This window comes from Acipenser ruthenus, chromosome 53 (assembly GCF_902713425.1).
Source record: "Acipenser ruthenus chromosome 53, fAciRut3.2 maternal haplotype, whole genome shotgun sequence".
Lineage (NCBI taxonomy): Eukaryota > Metazoa > Chordata > Actinopteri > Acipenseriformes > Acipenseridae > Acipenser > Acipenser ruthenus.
Genome location: NC_081241.1, coordinates 1,978,601 through 2,001,075, shown reverse-complemented (window position 1 = coordinate 2,001,075; position 22,475 = coordinate 1,978,601). Strand labels below are relative to the sequence as shown.

Here is a 22,475-nt window from a genome sequence, read left to right as displayed (position 1 = left end):
ACTAGATTGAGAGCAAATATGACCATTTATGGGCATTTGTGTGGGGGGGTTTACAGCTCTGCTCTGCTTGCTAGCATGGGGGGGGGGGATGGGAGAATCTCAGAGATATCATAAGTAAAGGAATGTGTGTGAGGCTTGGAACTTACCACTACATAGGTATAGTGAGTAGGGGTCATAAATGACATCATTAAAAGGGTGTGTTTTGGAATCTACAAAACTGAAGTGAATGCATTGTGTGGTGCTCAGTTCTACTAATCTCACTGCAGCCCAGAGTGACGCGACTCTGTACAATAGTTCTATTCTTCTATTACAGCAATAAACATATTTTTCACTTTCACTAATATTTTTTTTTCGGTTGTCATCAATTTTTCCTTACACATTTGAATTTCGAAAGTTCTCACCTCACGCCTGTGTAAAGCCAGGGTCAAAAAAAGTACCTTGTAGCTGAAAATGAGCGTGCTTGTACAGGACAGCTTGCACTGTGATGACTTCAGTCTGAGTGAATGCGTTTGACACACACACACACACACACATATATATATATATTTTTTTCAGGTGAAGTACAACTATTTACATTAAAACAAAAAATAAAATAAAAATACAACGAAAGTTTATCAAGATACTGGCTCTGAAGATTAACTGTGATTTGTTGTTTAACAGGAATACGTTCAGTTACCATTTCAATTTCTCTCACATAGTCAAGCAGCTTCCTCCATTGCCATCCGCCATCCTGTCTCTTTTCCAGTAGCTCAGTGACCTGGGTGCGATCGCTCATGTTCTTGCTGTTGAAGGAGTGATACCGGCTCCCACACTTCAACAAGCTCCGGGAGCTCCTTACTGGCTCCCTGAATGAACTCCTCAATCGTCTCATCTCCCACTTTATCACTGTGGGTGAAAAGGTGCATGGAGAGGTATAGCAAGGAGAGGTATTATTTTGAATTTAAGTTGGTCAGGGATTGGGTTAATTCCATCCCTGTTCAGTTTGATGCTACAGTAGAATATATCATTCCTTAGTTCTAGGTGTCTGTGTTTAGTTTCATTAAAGCTGCTCCAGACAGACAGACAGAGACAGGCAAAAAGACGGAGCCCCACAATCCTGTTCAGTTTGATGCTACAGTATAATGTTTAAATCCTTCTTCTGGGTGTCTCTGTTAGTTTACTCATTGTTCCAGAGTTTAGTTTCATTAAAGTAACAGCTTTGATCATTCCCCTTACTAGAATACAAGGTAAGTTACAGTATGCAACCAATCCAAGAGACACTCGTTCAGGGTAGAGAAACTTTGCTGGTATAAACCTGCCATCTTTTAAATCTGATCACCACAGACTGATGGAATACAGTATATACAGCTGTGGACACATTTTCATCACCCTCTATGTAGAATTAACTGATTTTGCTTCGCAAAGTGGAAGGAAAGCTGCTGAATAATGTTGCGTTAACATATTGAATTACACACCAGCGCTTTGTAGTGTTCCCCATACACAACAAAAACGGACAATTGAAAAATATTGACTTTTGCGATAGCATTTCGTAGTTTCTTTGATTACATGATGTTAAATAAAGCAATCTAAATTATGTTCATAATGTGTGTGTGAAAATCTGATGATTCAAAGAGGTGGCGCTGAAGTGCGGCACTGCCCTTATCAAACTTATTCAGCGCAGCCGATGCGCCATTTTATTTTAGTCTCAGATGAAGCGGAAGTCGGTAGAATCAGCCGAGACGAGACATGGACCCTTGTGAGTATTTAATCTGTTTCATGTTTGTTTCTTTATTTCTGTATTGTGTAAAGAGGATTGAGTAACGTAAACGCGAACGCTAATATCAGACATAATGTATTTGCTTGGTTAGAAAATAAATGTTTTCAAAACTATTACATGTTTGCTTTCGTTTTCAAAACTACTACATTCTTTAGACTAAAGCCGCCAAACAGACTATAAAAAGCATTGCTTTGAAAAACTTTATTAAAAATATAAGCTATATTTATGGCTGTTGGAGGTTCAGTTTGTTTATAATTAATTCGCAATAACGTGGCGCATAGTTTTTTGTTTTTTTTTTAAATCGAGTAGGCCTACATATATAAAAAGTTTTAAAATGTCAAAAATAACATGAAACATAAGAAGTAATCTGAAGTGCTGGTAAATTGATTTCGTAATGGGGAGTACGAAGAACATTGGATTATATTACTTGTTTCAGATATCGGGATGTTTTTTGTGTTTTTCTTGTATTATCAAAAATTAAAGCGAAAGTAAAACATTGAAATCTACGGGTCTTGCTGCGGATATTGGCTAGCTTATGCAGAGACCGACTGAAACCCGAGACAAAAAAATAATAATAATAATAGCGAGCCGTATACTATACGGTTTAAATAACAGTTGAACCTCACAGTTTAAATTTTGTTTGATAAAAATGCATTGTGTGTCATATGGGTGCTGTAAAATATATATATATATATATATAAAGGGAGCTCTCCTGTTTAGACGATTAGTCCCCGTCCCCCCTCCCCTCCACAGAAATATCTTTGTACCTTCAACACAATTCTACAGAATCGGTTACATTTTCTCGCAACCTAGTCCTGTTGAATATTTTGTTTCTGGCAGGTCAGTAGGGATTGTAAATAGGTTGTTTTAGGATAATAACATTTTGAATGTATTGGTAGACAGTAATGGTTTTCTTGTTTTGTGTTATTCAGTAAAGGAGAAGGATGAAGATGAACTGAAGAAGAAGCCACGCAGCAGAAGAAACAGCTTGGAAACACCACCCAACAGTAAGTTACAAGGTCACAGCCCAATGCAACTGTAAAGACACTTTTCTTATGAGAAACGTTTTCCTCAATTCACAAAAACGTTTCCTCAGATTAAGATTGCATTCAAATCTCCCTCATGGGTGTAACTCAGTGTGAAGATGGTCAGTTAGCTTTTATTTTTATAGAGTGGTTTGATGGTATCTTGCAAAAACTGAAAATAGAAAAAAAGATAGCTGAGTACGAAACCTATCACACAAATTCCTCAAATGACTGGATGTGCTGTACCAATGACATAGACCACTGCTAATTATATATTATATATACAGTAACAGCTGAGCGTCTGAGTTCTTTACCAGCACAAAAACTGACCGTCACACACAGGACTGGGTTTAAATGCGCGGTTGTGCTTTCTTATGTACACAAAATAAAATAAGAATCAACCAACAACTTAGCTCCGTTTTAGAGCACTCATCTAAAACTGAACACAGGTTTCCTAGACTATTCAATCAGATGGCTAAGACGTTTACCGATTTAAAACACCAACCGTTTTACACACACAGAACTTACAAAAATAATGGCTACTCAGAAACAGAGTACACCTCTTCTGCTTCCTTTCACTCAGCAGCCTCGAGTAGACTGGCTGCTGAATTTTTATACCTGCTAGTTGACTCTAATTTACAATAATTGCCCACAGGCAATCACAATTAGGCAATAACAATTAACAGATCATTTTCATTTGGCAGGAGGGATTTTAACCCCCTTCCTGCCACAAACACCTTTTATCTATAATTACACACAGTCAAAACAAACTCGATTAGACTAATTTCCTGATGCTACGAATTTTCTCCATGATCCCGGTCACTTACTGTAAATTACTTCTTATAATATGAATTCACTTAAGACGAATTTCCTGTAAGGTGCAAATGTATTACATGCATATTTCAAGCACAGTTCATTTGCAATGTGTGCTTTTTAAAAGTGTTTTCAATATTTAATAAAATGCACAGCACTTTTTCATTCATAATTCTTTTCATTGCATTGTAATTAATAGTGATTAGACTCCTGATAATACAAATTACTGATAATACAGATTTTTTTTTTTTTTTTTTTGCTGGTCCTCTGAAATTCGTATTAATGAGTGTTGACGATATATAAATATAAAACTTTAACCAATCCTTAGACACAGGGTTACTCTTAACACAATGATATTTCCACTATGTTAAATGAGGCTAATATTTTAAGATGAATGATGACATATGTTATTCTATGGCTGTATCAGCTATGAGTGGGGGAGTTTTCCTATATGTATTAACATTCATGAAGTCCTAAACTAAACATTACCACATCTGCAACCACGAAATTAAGACACAACTTGCACTTAAAACATAAATGAAACACACATATGTCTAATGTGAATAGGTTTAATGTGAATTTGTAAGCTACATTTCTAGTTTGAAAATCACAATTTTAATTTGAGAAATCACACTTTGTGTTTCTGAATGCTTAAATTCAGTTCGGCATTTGCATCATTTGCATTCAGCCAGGCTCACAGTGTACAGGTGGATTTGTGATTTTCAATTAAGTCCTTTGGATGAGATGTAAAACAAACAAGGTCCTATTGTAAGTGACTCTGCAGCAGCAGCAGTTGTTGATGCATAGTTCAGCCCGTACTCTATGTAAGTCGCTTTGGATAAAAGCGTCTGCTAAATGATTTAATATTATTATTAAGAAGAAGAAAGTATGTGCTGTACATTGGGTGTTTGCATGAAGCTCAGTGTTTCAAAGGGAGAAATAAACTTTCCTTGTTCCTTTTCAGTGTCTGGAAGTGAAGCAGCATCACTTGAGGAAACACAAAGGGAGACTTCCTCCCCTGAGCAAGTCCGACTCACTCTGCCTGAGTTCAGGATTGTGCTCGTTGGGAAGACTGGGGCTGGAAAGAGTGCAGCAGGAAACACTATCCTGGGCAGAAGAGAGTTTAGATCTGTGGTGGGCACAGGCTCAGTAACAAAAGAGTGTGAGAAGAAAAAAGGAGTCGTTGCATGTAGAGACATTGCTGTGGTCGACACGCCAGGATTCTTTGACACTGAGCTCTCTTCAGAGAAAGTTAAAAGTGAGACTGTACAGTGTATTCCCATGTCTTCCCCGGGACCCCACGTGTTTCTCTTGGTGATACCTGTGGGACGTTTCACAAAGGAAGAGAAGGAAGCTGTGGATAAAATCGAGGAGATCTTCGGTGAGGGAGCTGCAAAGTACACCATGGTCCTTTTCAGCCGTGGAGACGATCTGATAGACAAGACCATTGAAGAGTACATCCAGGAAGCCAGCAGAGAACATAATCAGCTTCTTGAGAAGTGTGGGAACAGGTATCACGTCTTCAACAGTAGGAACATGAACGATCGCACCCAGGTCACTGAGCTACTGGAGAAAATAGAGGCAATGGTGGCAGAGAACGGAGGCACATGCTACACCAACGAGATGTACCGGGAGGTGGAGGCAAAGATCAAAGAGATGGAACAGAGATTAAAACAGCAGTATGATGAGGAACTGCACAGGAAGGAAGAGGAGTTGAGAGCAAAGTTCCAGAAGGAAATCGATGAGTTAAAGGTGAAGACGGAAGAGAAGTTTGAAAAACTGGATGAAGAGATGAAACGAAGAGATGAGAGGATTAAAGACATGGAGGAAAAGCACTTGCGCGAGCGTGAGGAATTCAAGAGGTTCTACGAGGAAAAGCACAGAAATGCGAGAGGAGAAGCAGAACAATCCATTGACATGTATGGTTATGCCACAGGATGGTTAAGCCGTTTCCTTACTGGTTTGAAGCTGTAAAAATGCCAGATGTGTGCAGGAAACAGATTAAAGCATGCTTACAGCAATGGACTGTATCTTCAGGAGGAGAGTCTGGCTACTTTCTAACTTACTTCTTTATTGCTCTGCCAGACTGCTTCCAAGACAAACAGCTGAATTAAAACCGTGTGAACCTCATTTTACCTTTTAGTTCACCCAAACCATTGTTGATGGCCTTTCAGACAACAGAGGGGGTGCAAATATCATTATGGATGCACCCACAGGATCCAAAAAACAGGATTCTACCTAATTGTGTAGATAACTGACTGAACAATATATGTAAATACATGTAAATTTGTGTAATTTTGGTAATGTTACCTAAATGTATTTTTATGTATTGACGCCCCGGCAGTCACTATTTACAGGATTACTGTATGAACCCTGGAGTCCTGTGCCCCTCCCCACATGAAATCTTCACATATCAAGGCAGCATCCAGGGCATATCTCTTTCCATGAGCAATTCAGATTCTTTTTTGTCTGCTTATTCACCCTTCCTATGATTTATGAGAATATTAAACGTTTAAGAAGCATACCTTTCTTTATTTTTCCTTTCTTTCACTTAAAAACAGCGATTAGACAAACGTGGGTTGACATTTGATTTTGCAATTCAAATATTGTGTGTGCAGTACTTATATTAATACAACAATGCATTTTTAATTGTGTTCTTTTTTTTCCTCTAAAACTTTTCTAAATAACAAGGCGAGAACATTACGAACGTTATTTCAAACTCGCTTGAAGTTTAATGTTTGGGGTCACTATCTTCCTAAATTGCTAACCACAACCCCCTTGCAAATGAGAACACGTGAATCTTATAAATAGAATTTACTGATTTTATGTTCATTCAATAAAAAATAAATTAAAGTTTGTATTTCACTTGATGCCCATTTTTAACACCCTGCAATTAATTGCTATTCACAGATTGAGCAGCATCTTTAAACTCTGTTCAGAAACTCTGCATTTGCTCAAAGCGCATTTCGCAATTTGATTATATTGTTATAAAGAGGAATGATGAATCTTCATTCTTTGCTTGTTTGTATATTTTGCATTTTGCAATTTCAGCAACATAATTTGATTAAAGACCGAAATAACCTTTCATTTTGTTCTTTGATCATTTGTAAATCCTCAAATTGCGAAATGGTTATTTTTATCGGTGATTGACACACACACATTATATATATATATATATATATATATATGCACACGTACACACACACGTCTCAATCCTAAAAATTAAAATTATACAATTAAATATATTTCTATATATTGCATTCGTTGCTAATGATTAGCCTGTGTAATAAATAATACATTCCTTACTCAAGTTTGTGGTATATTGTCTTATTATCAATACTGTACAATCAATTTTCTACAAATTGAGAAAACAAATTTGATGTTTTATAATGTTGAACTGGTCACCCTGAAATCAGCCAATAGGTTACTAAAAATATGAATTAAACTAAACCATTAAAATATGAACAGAATCGTATTTGTTAATTAATTATGCAATTCTGTAATGTGTGAGTTTGGTATGGGGTCCAATGGAACCGCTTCACTTTTCTGATTGATGACATTTACAGTTAAACCTGCTTATAAAATGTGGTCTGATATACAGTCTACGCAGGCGCCTCATGAAAATATATATTGATTTGTCAATTGAGTTCCTCCTTTGCATGTGTTGAAAATGTGGTTAAAAAAGCTTAGTTTTTCTTTCAAATTTCTTATGGGGGAAAAAATAATAATTGTGGCCGCTAGATGGCACAACATGCCATGATTTCAGAATAAAGAAAAATTTAACCACCAACCAAAGGCATGTTAGACATTTTTAATTAAAGAGTCTGTTCAGGTAACGGGAACAACAATAGATACTGGTGCGTAAACACAAAAAACATAATAATAATAATAATAATAATAATAATAATAATAATAATAATAATAGCAAACCGAAAAGAAAGCTAGCAGGCAGTGTAAAGTTCAGGGATTATTGGTGAAAATTCAAGGCAGATATTATGTTCACCAGAGACAAAAGTGATAGCCAGCATTCCAAATCACTATTTACTGACATGCTCAAATGTAGCCATGTGAATATAGAACAGTTTGATCCAAAATTGTGCCCAACAAAGATATATAGCACGTTTATGAAGTTTCCTATTCTCCCCTCCCCACAACTCTTTCTGCAGGAAAACTTCTAAAAAATATACCCCCTACAAGTTGTGCACCTACTAATGTTACCAAAAAATATGACTACCAACCAAGCTTAGATCAATTCGATTAAAATGTCATTTTAACAGATGTTTTACATTGCCCTTCACTCTGAGTGGGTCTGGGTTCTGTTGCCTATCATTAACTATCATTTAAAGGCTAAATCTTTTTCATCCTGATCTCTTATTACCTGCCTTGGAGCTTGCTTTGAGTTGGGCTGGAGAAACTAAAGGCATTATTCAGTGGGATTGGACAGGCCTTATGTACATGCACTGAACAGCTTTACTCATTTAATTCAAATCATGTGACAATATCAACTCTCTCTCTCTCTCTCTCTCTCTCTCTCTCTCTCTCTCTCTCTCTCTCTCTCTCTCTCTCTCTCTATATATATATATATATATATATATATATATATATATATATATATATACACACACACATACATACATACATACATACATACAAAGACAGATTTTCTTAACATTTGAATGTATGTATACGTCAGTAAATAAAAGGTCATTATTACTTAGAAATAACAAATATTTTCTCCTGCCTGCTTTTCTTCGGTAAGCAGCACCTGTGTCTGTCGGGGTTGATAAACCTGCTACCAGTATGAATTCAGCAACCTTTTTTTCGGAATAGCCTGACAGTTTATTCATGTCGGCCAATTTGATGATTTTAACTTTTTAAAGTACTCTACATGCATATATGTTGGCATTTGTCTCTGTCTCGCGCGTTTACGGTTGCTGTCTTGTCTTTTTTTCAAATAATTGTGCTCGCGCGCTGAGGCAAACGCTTTTTCTGGAATGTACTCTTAAACAAAACAACGTCTCTTGACTCCAATGAACCGCGAAAATAAAAAAAATGATAACATATGTTATTGTAATGTCCGCCAGATAGATGACAACAGTCTTGTATAATGTTTGGAAAAAACATTTTTTAGAGGAAAATTAATTTCGCATCGCTGCTCGCCACCAACCTGTGACGTGAAGGGCGAAGAATGGAACAGGTAGGCCTACACAATACATAAAGTTTAACAGGGCACTCAAACTAAAATAAATATTGTAATTAAAAAAAAAAAAAAACATACTTCACACAGGCTTTACAAAAAATAAACACATTTCTAAACGAAGCTGTCCGATTTTAATTGAGGCTGGTTTGTACTTCTGTCATGCGACCATCACTGAGGGAGATTTTGTCGTATTAAAATGTTATGAATTGGTGCATGACCTAGGAGAAAACCCTAGGTTAAGGGGTGGAGATAGGCAACGAAGTGAACTTGTTATTAAACAATCAGGGCAGCAGTGTGGAGTAGTGGTTAGGGCTCTGGACTCTTGACCGGAGGGTCGTGGGTTCAATCCCAGGCGGGGGACACTGTTGCTTGAGCAAGGTACTTTACCTAGATTGCTCCAGTAAAAACCCAACTGTATAAATGGGTAATTGTATATAAAAAATGTAATTGTATGTAAAAAAATAATGTGATATCTTGTAACTCGCCCTGGATAAGTGGGTCTGCTAATAAATAATAATAATTAAAAGGTGTTTTATTTACATGGGTCATTAACATTAAAGTCATTAATACTACTGTTTTGAATTTATGTTTTGTTTGATGAAATAAAATTAAAAAAAATACATCGTTCAACACGTGTGGTATTCACCTGGGTGAGAGTGTTGCAGGTGGAGAGATTATGTTTCCATTACACTGTTTTTATGAGCTAAAACTGATGCGTATAAAAAAAGGTCGACAACTCTGATGGAAACAGGCAACATTCGGTAATTCATGCGAGCGAAAAAAAAAAAAAACTTCTATAGGGGTGAATAAAGGTACGATAAATGCTGCGCAAAAATGCAAATGAAATACTTTCCGAGTGAATTTTGTGAGCGAGCGCATGCTTTTATTCAGTCATATGGTGGTATTTACGTGGTCAACGCAGCACATCTCTACCCGGACTGGGCACTTAATTAAAATTTAATGACACATATCATATGCCAATCAAATCTACAGCTATGGACAAAAGTTTTGCATCACCTAGAATTTTACCTTTAAGAGCGAGTTCGAGCAAGAGCAATTAACTTATAGTAAACATTTTGCTCATACAAGATAAGTCCAATAAGATCACGTAAGTAGGCTACGATAAGTGGATGACAACGATTTCAAGTAAGAGTCAAACAACGTGGATATAGGGACACCTCTAAGAGGTATCTTAATGAATACTCACTCAAACATATGTCGGTTACGGTACACTTAACTCACACACTCAAAAAGAGCAAACTTCCGCTTGTCAAGCTTTAACAGGTCAACTTAAAACAGATTAAGTGAGGAAAATAGAGAAATTATTCATCAATTTATGAAATATAGGTCTAAACGCAACTGCGTAGTTTTAGTTCATATATTATTTAGGTCTGTTAGTATTACGTACATTTAATTAGAATATAAAATAATCATACCTCATAATGCTAATACCTCTGATTTCAATTTCTCATAAATTCTGGCAACAGTTTATGCACTGCGATGCAGTCTTTGGAAGGCAGTGGAACTGGGGGTTAAAGACGATACTTGTTGTAAATTTTAACAGCTTTTGTTAAACTGTAGCATAGGCAAGAAAGAGATCATTCTGTGCGTCTTTTTGTCCTAGTTTACAAATGCCGACATACACCGACCTGACCGTCTGTTTTCTTTCGCTTCGCTTTCAAACATCTCCTTTCTGCAGACATGTTTAATATTTTCGTCGTCTTTTTACACTATTTCTTGGCTTGATCTCTGGCCACTGTAGATTGTAATTGCTTCATTACCTGACCACACCTCATGCATTCCGCCCCTGGGCCGTTCAATGTGATTTAATAAATTTGAAATAAAATACATTTGATTGTATAATATTTGGTGTTGAGTTTTTAAACAGTCTAGAAAAGTGTAATGCTTTAAATAAATAAGTGGTCCAGTGGTTAAAGAAAAGGGCTTGTAACCAGGAGGTCCCCAGTTCAAATCCCACCCCTGCCACTGACTCATTGTGTTACCCTGAGCAAGTCACTTAACCTCCTTGTGCTCCGTCTTTCGGGTGAGACGTAATTGTAAGTTACTGTGTAGCTGATGCATAGTTCACACACCCTAGTCTCTGTAAATCGCCTTGGATAAAGGTGTCTGCTAAATAAACAAATAATAAAAGTATATAAATACAGGTAAAAAGGGCGCATAGTCAAATGAAAAATAAATAAATATCATATAATTGTGTTTTTATGAAGGCAGTAAGTGGTCAGTGCACTACTTTATGTTAGCCTAAATAACGTATTGAGTTGAGGACTGTCCTGTGTTGTGGGAATATTTAATAGGCCTATATATTTGAAGTGATTAATGTGAAAATCTGATGATTCAATCTATCTATCTGGAGTCAGTCCTTCCTGTATACAGTGCTGTGTAGTGTAATTCATTGCATTGTGTTATAGTGTGCTGTACTGTAACCCTCTCTGCTCTGCAGATCCTGTGGACCTTCTCTATCTACCTGGAGTCGGTGGCGATCCTGCCGCAGCTCTTCATGATCTCGAAGACGGGCGAGGCCGAGTCCATCACCACGCACTACCTCTTCTTCCTGGGCCTGTACCGCGCGCTCTACCTGGCCAACTGGATCTGGCGCTACAACCAGGAGGGCTTCTTCGACCAGATTGCTGTGGTGTCGGGGGCCGTGCAGACCATCTTCTACTGTGACTTCTTCTACCTGTACTTCACCAAAGGTACCTCCCCTTTAAGAGAGGGATCGCTGGGTATCCCTCTATTTCCATACTGCTTCCCTCCCAGTCCCTCCTCAGCTCCACTAGAGCCACACTGCTTCCCTCCCAGTCCTTCCTCAGCTCCACTAGAGCCACACTGCTTCCCTCCCAGTCCTTCCTCAGCTCCGCTAGAGCCACACTGCTTCCCTCCCAGTCCCTCCTCGGCTCCGCTAGAGCCACACTGCTTCCCTCCCAGTCCCTCCTCGGCTCCGCTAGAGCCACACTGCTTCCCTCCCAGTCCCTCCTCGGCTCCGCTAGAGCCACACTGCTTCCCTCCCAGTCCCTCCTCGGCTCCGCTAGAGCCACACTGCTTCCCTCCCAGTCCCTCCTCGGCTCCGCTAGAGCCACACTGCTTCCCTCCCAGTCCCTCCTCGGCTCCGCTAGAGCCACACTGCTTCCCTCCCAGTCCCTCCTCGGCTCCGCTAGAGCCACACTGCTTCCCTCCCAGTCCCTCCTCAGCTCCGCTAGAGCCACACTGCTTCCCTCCCAGTCCCTCCTCAGCTCCGCTAGAGCCACACTGCTTCCCTCCCAGTTCCTCCTCAGCTCCGCTAGAGCCACACTGCTTCCCTCCCAGTCCCTCCTCAGCTCCGCTAGAGCCACACTGCTTCCCTCCCAGTCCCTCCTCAGCTCCGCTAGAGCCACACTGCTTCCCTCCCAGTCCCTCCTCAGCTCCGCTAGAGCCACACTGCTTCCCTCCCAGTCCCTCCTCGGCTCCGCTAGAGCCACACTGCTTCCCTCCCAGTCCCTCCTCGGCTCCGCTAGAGCCACACTGCTTCCCTCCCAGTCCCTCCTCGGCTCCGCTAGAGCCACACTGCTTCCCTCCCAGTTCCTCCTCGGCTCCGCTAGAGCCACACTGCTTCCCTCCCAGTCCCTCCTCGGCTCCGCTAGAGCCACACTGCTTCCCTCCCAGTCCCTCCTCGGCTCCGCTAGAGCCACACTGCTTCCCTCCCAGTCCCTCCTCGGCTCCGCTAGAGCCACACTGCTTCCCTCCCAGTCCCTCCTCAGCTCCGCTAGAGCCACACTGCTTCCCTCCCAGTCCCTCCTCGGCTCCGCTAGAGCCACACTGCTTCCCTCCCAGTCCCTCCTCGGCTCCGCTAGAGCCACACTGCTTCCCTCCCAGTCCCTCCTCGGCTCCGCTAGAGCCACACTGCTTCCCTCCCAGTCCCTCCTCGGCTCCGCTAGAGCCACACTGCTTCCCTCCCAGTCCCTCCTCGGCTCCGCTAGAGCCACACTGCTTCCCTCCCAGTCCCTCCTCGGCTCCGCTAGAGCCACACTGCTTCCCTCCCAGTCCCTCCTCAGCTCCGCTAGAGCCACACTGCTTCCCTCCCAGTCCCTCCTCAGCTCCACTAGAGCCACACTGCTTCCCTCCCAGTCCCTCCTCAGCTCCGCTAGAGCCACACTGCTTCCCTCCCAGTCCCTCCTCAGCTCCGCTAGAGCCACACTGCTTCCCTCCCAGTTCCTCCTCAGCTCCGCTAGAGCCACACTGCTTCCCTCCCAGTCCCTCCTCAGCTCCGCTAGAGCCACACTGCTTCCCTCCCAGTCCCTCCTCAGCTCCGCTAGAGCCACACTGCTTCCCTCCCAGGCCCTCCTCAACTCCGCTAGAGCCACACTGCTTCCCTCCCAGTCCCTCCTCGGCTCCGCTAGAGCCACACTGCTTCCCTCCCAGTCCCTCCTCAGCTCCGCTAGAGCCACACTGCTTCCCTCCCTCCTCAGATCTAACCACTCTTTGTTTCGTTTCCAGTGTTGAAAGGGAAGAAGATGAGCCTGCCTATGCCAGTGTGAGAAGCTGACTGTCTGTCACTCAGACCACGACACAAAGGGAACACGACACACTACGGACTCTTGTCTTTTTTATATTTGATGAGCTTTCAGTGTATTTGTTTGTTTTATAAATGTCTGTGATGCAATTTCAGCGCTCATGAATGGTACTGGATTGGCAGTTTGAGAGACTGACATCTAATATTCAGCACAGAAGGCACTGCTAAACTTGCATAAGCACACACACACACACACACACACACACACACACACAGGAGATGGAAATAAGTCTTCCCACTGCATAGCAATTTGATCCATTTCTGGTTTAATATTAAGACACCTGAGCTTGTTACCCATACACACTCTGGCTAATCAAGCTGGTAGTAAAACCTGGAACGGGTGACACTGCTGTGCAATAGGAGTCTTATTTCCATCCTTACAGACACATTCCTATTACACACATGCTTACATCTGTGGCCCATATCTTGTGTCTTTGTAGATGAGACTTATGAAAATGTTGGTCTTCCAGATTAAGAGAATATTATATTTTATACTGGAAAGGAAATAAGACTCCTATTGCACAGCAGTGTCACTCCTTCCAGGTTTTACTACCAGCTTAATTATCCCCCGTGTGTTTAGATAGCAAGCTCAGGTGTCTTATTAAGCTCTTACCAGTGAAACCAGGAATATATGAAACTGCTATGCAACGGGAGTCTGATTTCCATCCCTGTTATAATTGACGCATTTCAATTCTGAATGTGTCAAATAATGTATTTCTGCAACGAGGACTGAACAGATTAGTAAAATGTTGATTTTTTTAATGTGTTTATTATGTGTGCAAGAAAACATTTTTACAAAAAGAAGATACCCAAACCAAGAAAAAAAGAAAATAAATATAACATGATTTTAGCATTATTGGAAATATTGTAATTTGTGTTCTTTATTAAATCGTCTCAGAAAATCTCAATGGATCAACTGGTAATGAGAGAAGCTAAGTGTACAGCTCTGGCCAAAAGCTTTGCATCACCCTATAGAATGAACTAATGCTGCTTCATAAAGTGGATGAATGAACTCAGCTTCATAGAGTCCAATGAAAGCTGCTCAATAATGTTCCCTTGTTAACATATTGAATTCCACCCCCTCTATATAGAATGAACTCCCTCAGCTTCATAGAGTCCAATGAAAGCTGCTGAATAATGTCCCCTTGTTAACATATTGAATTCCACACCCTTTATATAGAATGAACTCACTCAGCTTCATAGAGTCCAATGAAAGCTGCTGAATAATGTCCCCTTGTTAACATATTGAATTCCACACCCTCTATGTAGAATGAACTCCCTCAGCTTCATAGAGTCCAATGAAAGCTGCTGAATAATGTTCCCTTGTTAACATATTGAATTCCACACCGCTTTGTAGTTTTTCAGATACTGAACGAAAAACTGACCAAAAAGTTTGACATTTCAAAATCTAACATGAAATATTACTGGACTAAGACAGATATATATATATATATATATATATATATATATATATATATATATATATATATATATATATATATATATATATATATATATAGATATATAGATAGATAGATAGATAGATAGATAGATAGATAGATAGATATGAAAGGGATAGAATTAATAAAAACAACAAAAACAGACCAAGACCGCACCTGTAGTCAGGAAACGTCAGGGGACATAATATCGTAGCAAACACGACCCAGCTAGACACTACAAATCCCAGAAGCCCCAGCGAAGCTGATCACTGCCAGCTGAGCACTCGCGGCAGCTTCAAAAGACTACCAGAGGAAGGGGGGAGCCTGGAGGAGATACAGACGGTAAGTGAGTCAGAACAAGAATATATAATGATGTCTCGATCCTAAAATTCTAGGTGATGTAAAACTTTTGTCCAGATCTGTGTTCATGAAAATAACATTTGTAAGGAATTTTGATAGTCCATATTATATTGTTAGAATATTGTTTGTATGGTGCTTTCAATGGAGAGATATTGAGCACAGAGTTTAGGTGGGGTATTCTGGAATGCAGGGCCTGTCTCAATAAATGCAGTTTGACTAGATTGAGAGCAAATATGTCCATTTATGTTTCATTAAAGTAACAGCTTTGATCATTCCCCTTACTAGAATACAAGGTAAGTTACAGTATGCAACCAATCCAAGATACACTCATTATTAAACATGTGTGCGACACTCGTTCAGGGTAGAGAAACTTTGCTGGTATAAACCTGCCATCTTTTAAATCTGATCACCACAGACTGATGGAATACAGTATATACAGCTGTGGACACATTTTCATCACCCTATAGAATTAACTGATTTTGCTTCACAAAGTGGAAGGAAACCTGCTGAATAATGTTGCGTTAACATATTGAATTGCACACCAGCGCTTTGTAGTGTTCCCCATACACAACAAAAAACGGACAATTGAAAAATATTGACTTTTGCGATAGCATTTCGTAGTTTCTTTGATTACATGATGTTAAATAAAGCAATCTAAATTATGTTCATAATGTGTGTGTGAAAATCTGATGATTCAAAGAGGTGGCGCTGAAGTGCGGCACTGCCCTTATCAAACTTATTCAGCGCAGCCGACGCGCCATTTTATTTTAGTCTCAGATGAAGCGGAAGTCGGTAGAATCAGCCGAGACGAGAGATGGACTCTTGTGAGTATTTAATCTGTTTCATGTTTGTTTCTTTATTTCTGTATTGTGTAAAGAGGATTGATTAACGTAAACGCGAACGCTAATATCAGACATAATGTATTTGCTTGGTTAGAAAATAAATGTTTTCAAAACTATTACGTGTTTGCTTTCGTTTTCAAAACTACTTCGTTCTTTAGATTAAAGCCGACAAACAGACTATAAAAAGCATTGCTTTGAAAAACTTTATTAAGAATATAAGCTATATTTATGTCTGTTGGAGGTTCAATTTGTTTATAATTAATTCGCAATAACGTGGCGCATAGTTTCTTTTGTTTTTTTTTTTTTAAATCGAGTAGGCCTACATATATAAAAAGTTTTAAAATGTCAAAAATAACATGAAACATAAGAATTAAGCTGGTGTTGGTAAATTGATTTCGTAATGGGGAGTACGAAGAACATTGGATTATATTACTTTTTTCAGATATCGGGATGTTTTTTGTGTTTTTCTTGTATTATCAAAAATTAAAGCGAAAGTAAAAAATTGAAATCTACAGGCCTGGTTGCGGATATTGGCTAGTTTATGCAGAGACCGACTGAAACCCGAGACAAAAAAATAATAATAATATCGAGCCGTATACTATACGGTTTAAATAACAGTTGAACCTCACAGTTTAATTTTTTGTTTGATAAAAATGCATTGTGTGTCATATGTGTGCTGTCCTGTTTAGACGATTAGTACCCCCCCCAGAAATATTTGTGTACCTTCAACACAATTCTACAGAATCGGTTACATTTTCTCGCAACCTAGTCCTGTTGAATATTTTGTTTCTGGCAGGTCAGTAGGGATTGTAAATAGGTTGTTTTAGGATAATAAAATTTTGAATGTATTGGTAGACAGTAATGGTTTTCTTGTTTTGTGTTATTCAGTAAAGGAGAAGGATGAAGATGAACTGAAGAAGAAGCCACGCAGCAGAAGACACAGCTTGGAAACACCACCCAACAGTAAGTTACAAGGTCACAGCCCAATGCAACTGTAAAGACACTTTTCTTATGAGAAACGTTTTCCTCAATTCACAAAAATGTTTCCTCAGATTAAGCTTGCATTCAAATCTCCCTCATGGGTGTAACTCAGTGTGAAGATGGTCAGTCAGCTTTTATTTTTATAGAGTGGTTTGATGATATCTTCCAAATACTGAAAATAGAAAAAAAGATAGCTGAGTACGAAACCTATCGCACAAATTCCTCAAATGACTGGATGTGCTGTACCAATGACATAGACCACTGCTAATTATATATTATATATACAGTAACAGCTGAGCGTCTGAGTTCTTTACCAGCACAAAAACTGACCGTCACACACAGGACTGGGTTTAAATGCACGGTTGTGCTTTCTTATGTACACAAAATAAAATAAAAACCAACCAAAAACTTAGCTCCGTTTTAGAGCACTCATCTAAAACTGAACACAGGTTTCCTAGACTATTAAATCAGATGGCTAAGATGTTTACCGATTTAAAACACCAACCGTTTTACACACACAATTACTACACACAGAACTTACAAAAATAATGGCTACTCAGAAACAGAGTACACCTCTTCTGCTTCCTTCATTTATTTATACCTGCTAGTTGAGTCTAATTTACAATAATTGCCCACAGGCAATCACAATTAGGCAATAACAATTAACAGATCATTTTCGTTTGGCAGGAGGGATTTTAACCCCCTTCCTGCCGCAAACACCTTTTATCTATAATTACACACAGTCAAAACAAACTGGAATTAGACTAATTTTCTGATGCTACGAATTTTCTCCATGATCCCGGTCACTTACTGTAAATTACTTCTTATAATATGAATTCACAAGACCAATTTCCTGTAAGGTGCAGATGTATTACATGCATATTTCAAGCACAGTTCATTTGCAATGTGTGCTTTTTAAAAGTGTTTTCAATATTTAATAAAATGCACAGCACTTTTTCATTCATAATTCTTTTCATTACATTGTCATTAATAGTGATTAGACTCCTGATAATACAATTACTGATAATACAGATTTTTTTTTTTTTTTTGCTGGTCCTCTGAAATTCGTATTAATGAGTGTTGACGATATATAAATATAAAACTTTAACCAATCCTTAGACACAGGGTTACTCTTAACACAATGATATTTCCACTATGTTAAATTAGGCTAATATTTTAAGATGAATGATGACATATGTTATTCTATGGCTGTATCAGCTATGAGTGGGGGAGTTTTCCTATATGTATTAACATTCATGAAGTCCTAAACTAAACATTACCACATCTGCAACCACGAAATTAAGACACAACTTGCACTTAAAACATAAATGAAACACACATATGTCTAATGTGAATAGGTTTAATGTGAATTTGTAAGCTACATTTCTAGTTTGAAAATCACAATTTTAATTTGAGAAATCACACTTTGCTTTTCTGAATGCTTGAAGTCAGTTCGGCATTTGCATCACTTGCATTCAGCCATGCTCACAGGGTACAGGTGGATTTGTGATTTTCAATTAAGTCCTTTGGATGAGATGTAAAACAAACAAGGTCCTATTGTAAGTGACTCTGCAGCAGCAGCAGTTGTTGATGCATAGTTCAGCCCATACTCTATGTAAGTCGCTTTGGATAAAAGCGTCTGCTAAATGATTTAATATTATTATTAAGAAGAAGAAAGTATGTGCTGTACATTGGGTGTTTGCATGAAGCTCAGTGTTTCAAAGGGAGAAATAAACTTTCCTTGTCCCTTTTCAGTGTCTGGAAGTGAAGTAGCATCACTTGAGGAAACACAAAGGGAGACTCCCTCCCCTGAGCAAGTCCGACTCACTCTGCCTGAGTTCAGGATTGTGCTCGTTGGGAAGACTGGGGCTGGAAAGAGTGCAGCAGGAAACACTATCCTGGGCAGAAGAGAGTTTAGATCTGTGGTGGGCACAGGCTCAGTAACAAAAGAGTGTGAGAAGAAAAAAGGAGTCGTTGCAGGTAGAGACATTGCTGTGGTCGACACGCCAGGCTTCTTTGACACTGAGCTCTCTTCAGAGAAAGTTAAAAGTGAGACTGTACAGTGTATTCCCATGTCTTCCCCGGGACCCCACGTGTTTCTCTTGGTGATACCTGTGGGACGTTTCACAAAGGAAGAGAAGGAAGCTGTGGATAAAATCGAGGAGATCTTCGGTGAGGGAGCTGCAAAGTACACCATGGTCCTTTTCAGCCGTGGAGACGATCTGATAGACAAGACCATTGAAGAGTACATCCAGGAAGCCAGCAGAGAACATAATCAGCTTCTTGAGAAGTGTGGGAACAGGTATCATGTCTTCAACAGTAGGAACATGAACGATCGCACCCAGGTCACTGAGCTACTGGAGAAAATAGAGGCAATGGTGGCAGAGAACGGAGGCACATGCTACACCAACGAAATGTACCGGGAGGTGGAGGCAAAGATCAGAGAGATGGAACAGAGATTAAAACAGCAGTATGATGAGGAACTGCACAGGAAGGAAGAGGAGTTGAGAGCAAAGTTCCAGAAAGAAATCGATGAGTTAAAGGAGAAGACGGAAGAGAAGTTTGAAAAACTGGATGAAGAGATGAAACGAAGAGATGAGAGGATTAAAGACATGGAGGAGAAGCACTTGCGCGAGCGTGAGGAATTCAAGAGGTTCTACGAGGAAAAGCACAGAAATGCGAGAGGAGAAGCAGAACAATCCATTGACATGTATGGTTATGCCACAGGATGGTTAAGCCGTTTCTTTACTGGTATGAAGTTGTAAAAATGCCAGATGTGTGCAGGAAACAGACTAAAACATGCTTACAGCAATGGACTGTATCTTCAGGAGAAGAGTCTGGCTACTTTCTAACTTGCTTCTTTATTGCTCTGCCAGCCTGCTTCCAAGACAGACAGCTGAATTAAAACCGTGTGAACCTGATTTTACATTTTAGTTCACCCAACCCATTGTTGATGGCCTTTCAGACAACAGAGGAGGTGCAAATATCACTATGGATGCACCCACAGGATCCAAAGAACAGGATTCTACCTAATTGTGTAGATAACTGACTGAACAATATATGTAAATACATGTAAATTTGTGTAATTTTGGTAATGTTACCTAAATGTATTTTTATGTATTGACGCCCCGGCAGTCACTATTTACAGGATTACTGTATGAACCCTGGAGTCCTGTGCCCCTCCCCACATGAAATCTTCACATATCAAGGCAGCATCCAGGGCATATCTCTTTCCATGAGCAATTCAGATTCTTTTTTGTCTGCTTATTTTGCATGAGCGAAATAAAAGGGCACCTGGTGTCCATGTGGCCCCTATAGAGCCCCAGTGACATTGTGCCTGTACCTAGGCCTTTCTAAATGTTCCCCAATGTTTTACAATATCCAGATGATTCAGATGTTTCACGAATATTCTGGAATAGTGCACAGTTACCACATGTTACACATTAGAAATTGAATTGTGTGTGGATATTGGGCCCATCGTATCTCCTGACATCCTCAGGAAGCTTCCAGGACATTCTACTGCTTCTAACCTGTTTAGACACAAAAACACATTTTTCAACCAATCCAAGATACACTCAAAGTTCTGGACAGAGAAAAGTTGCTGGCAAAAACCTGCCAGCTTTTAAATGTGATCATCACAGACTGATGGAATACAGTATATAGAGCTGTGGACAAAAATTCTCATCACCTTATAGAATCAACTAATTTTACTTCAGAAATTCGGATGAAACCTGCTGAATAATGTTACGTTAACGTATTGAATTACATACCGCGTTGTAGTTTTCCATACACGACGAAAAACTGACGCATTTAAAAATGTAGACTTCTGCAATATTATTTTGTAGTTTCTTTGATTACATGCTGTTAGATAAACAATCTAAATGATGTTCATATATGTGGTACACTCACAGTCAGCATTCGGTCAATTGCCAAAAAAAAAATAACCATTTCGCGATTTGAGCATTTACAAATTATCAAAGAATGAAATGAAACGTTATTTCAGTCTTTGAGCTAATAATTTTAATCAAATTGTGAAATGAAAAATATCAAACAAGCAAAGAAGCATAAAGAAGAGACAGCTTCTTTGGTCTTCGGTCTGCTGGAGGATCTCTGGAGTGTCTTTACAAGCAATCTGTAAGGGTCTGCTGTGCAATTTTAAATGCCACAGCAGCAAGCCTTGAAAAAACAAATATAGCGATTTGTAGGTTTCTAGATCTAAATTATTATTTTTTAATGATCTCTCATTACGGTTTCTTTATATGTATCTAATTTGATTGAACTACTTCAATTTTTCCTGATTGTTAGTATCTAAACAATCAATACAGTGTTTTAAAATGAGACTCAGTACCCCAGTGGCGCTCTCAATATGGTTTCTTTTGAAAATGTTATATCTAAAATAGTCTTTAAGAAGGGTTTCTTGCTGTCTAAAAGCAGTCTCCATTTTTATTGAAACCTGTTTTCTAAAAGGTGGTACTTCACCCTTCCTATAATTTCAGAATATTAAACGTTTAAGAAGCAGACCTTTCTTTATTATTCCTTTCTTTCACTTAAAAACAGTGATTAGACAAACGTGGCTTGACATTTGATTTTGCAATTCAAATATTGTGTGTGCAGTACTTATATTAATACAACAATGCATTTTTAATTGTGTTCTTTTTTTTCCTCTAAAACTTTTCTAAATCACAAGGCAAGAACATTACGAACGTTATTTCAAACTCGCTTGAAGTTTAATGTTTGGGGTCACTATTTTCCTAAATTGCTAACCACAACCCCCTTGCAAATGAGACCATGTGAATCTTATAAATAGAATTTATTGATTTTATGTTCATTCAATAAAAAATAAAAAATGGTATTAAAGTTTGTATTTCACTTGATGCCCATTTTTAACACCCTGCAATTAATTGCTATTCACAGATTGAGCAGCATCTTTGAACTCTGTTCAGAAACTCTGCATTTGCTCAAAGCGCATTTCGCAATTTGATTATATTGTTATAAAGAGGAATATTTGCTTGTTTGTATATTTTGCATTTTGCAATTTCAGCAACATAATTTGATTAAAATAACCTTTCATTTTGTTCTTTGATCATTTGTAAATCCTCAAATTGCGAAATGGTTATTTTTATCGGTGATTGACCGAATATTGATTATGAGTGTAACACACACACATTATATATATATATATATATATATATATATGTCTACCAACCAAGCTTTGATCAATTCGATTAAAATGTCATTCTAACAGATGTTTTACATTGCCCTTCACTCTGAGTGGGTCTGGGTTCTGTTGCCTATCATTAACTATCATTTAAAGGCTAAATCTTTTTTCTCCTGATCTCTTATTACCTGCCTTGGAGCTTGCTTTGAGCTGGGGTGGGGCGGCATTATTCAGTGGGATTGGACAGGCCTTATGTACATGCACTGAACAGCTTTACTCATTTAATTCAAATCATGTGACAATATCAACTCCTCTCTCTCTCTCTCTCTCTCTC

The 22,475-nt window shown here is 39.0% G+C and overlaps 1 protein-coding gene across 2 annotated transcripts; it reads left to right on the top strand.

Annotated features, from left to right (window-relative positions):
* Positions 1 to 1,656: 1,656 nt before the first annotated feature.
* On the top strand, positions 1,657 to 22,199 carry LOC131723114 (GTPase IMAP family member 4-like). 2 transcript variants are annotated; one of them, XM_059016538.1, is made up of 3 exons: positions 1,657 to 1,735; positions 16,891 to 16,965; positions 18,739 to 22,199. In XM_059016538.1, the coding sequence occupies exons 1-3, from the start codon at positions 1,726 to 1,728 to the stop codon at positions 19,746 to 19,748; spliced, it is 1,095 nt and encodes a 364-aa protein (XP_058872521.1). In that variant the 5' UTR covers positions 1,657 to 1,725; the 3' UTR covers positions 19,749 to 22,199. The 2 variants fall into 2 exon arrangements, with proteins under 2 accessions (XP_058872521.1, XP_058872520.1); XM_059016537.1 differs by lacking the exon at positions 1,657 to 1,735 and adding an exon at positions 15,887 to 15,984 and having other exon boundaries at positions 18,739 to 22,197.
* Positions 22,200 to 22,475: the final 276 nt, after the last annotated feature.

Excerpts from the sequence above, each read along its gene's own strand:
- LOC131723114 (XM_059016538.1), top strand. Across the intron at positions 16,966-18,738 it reads CTTGGAAACACCACCCAACA|TGTCTGGAAGTGAAGTAGCA; the intron begins GTAAGTTACAAG and ends GTCCCTTTTCAG.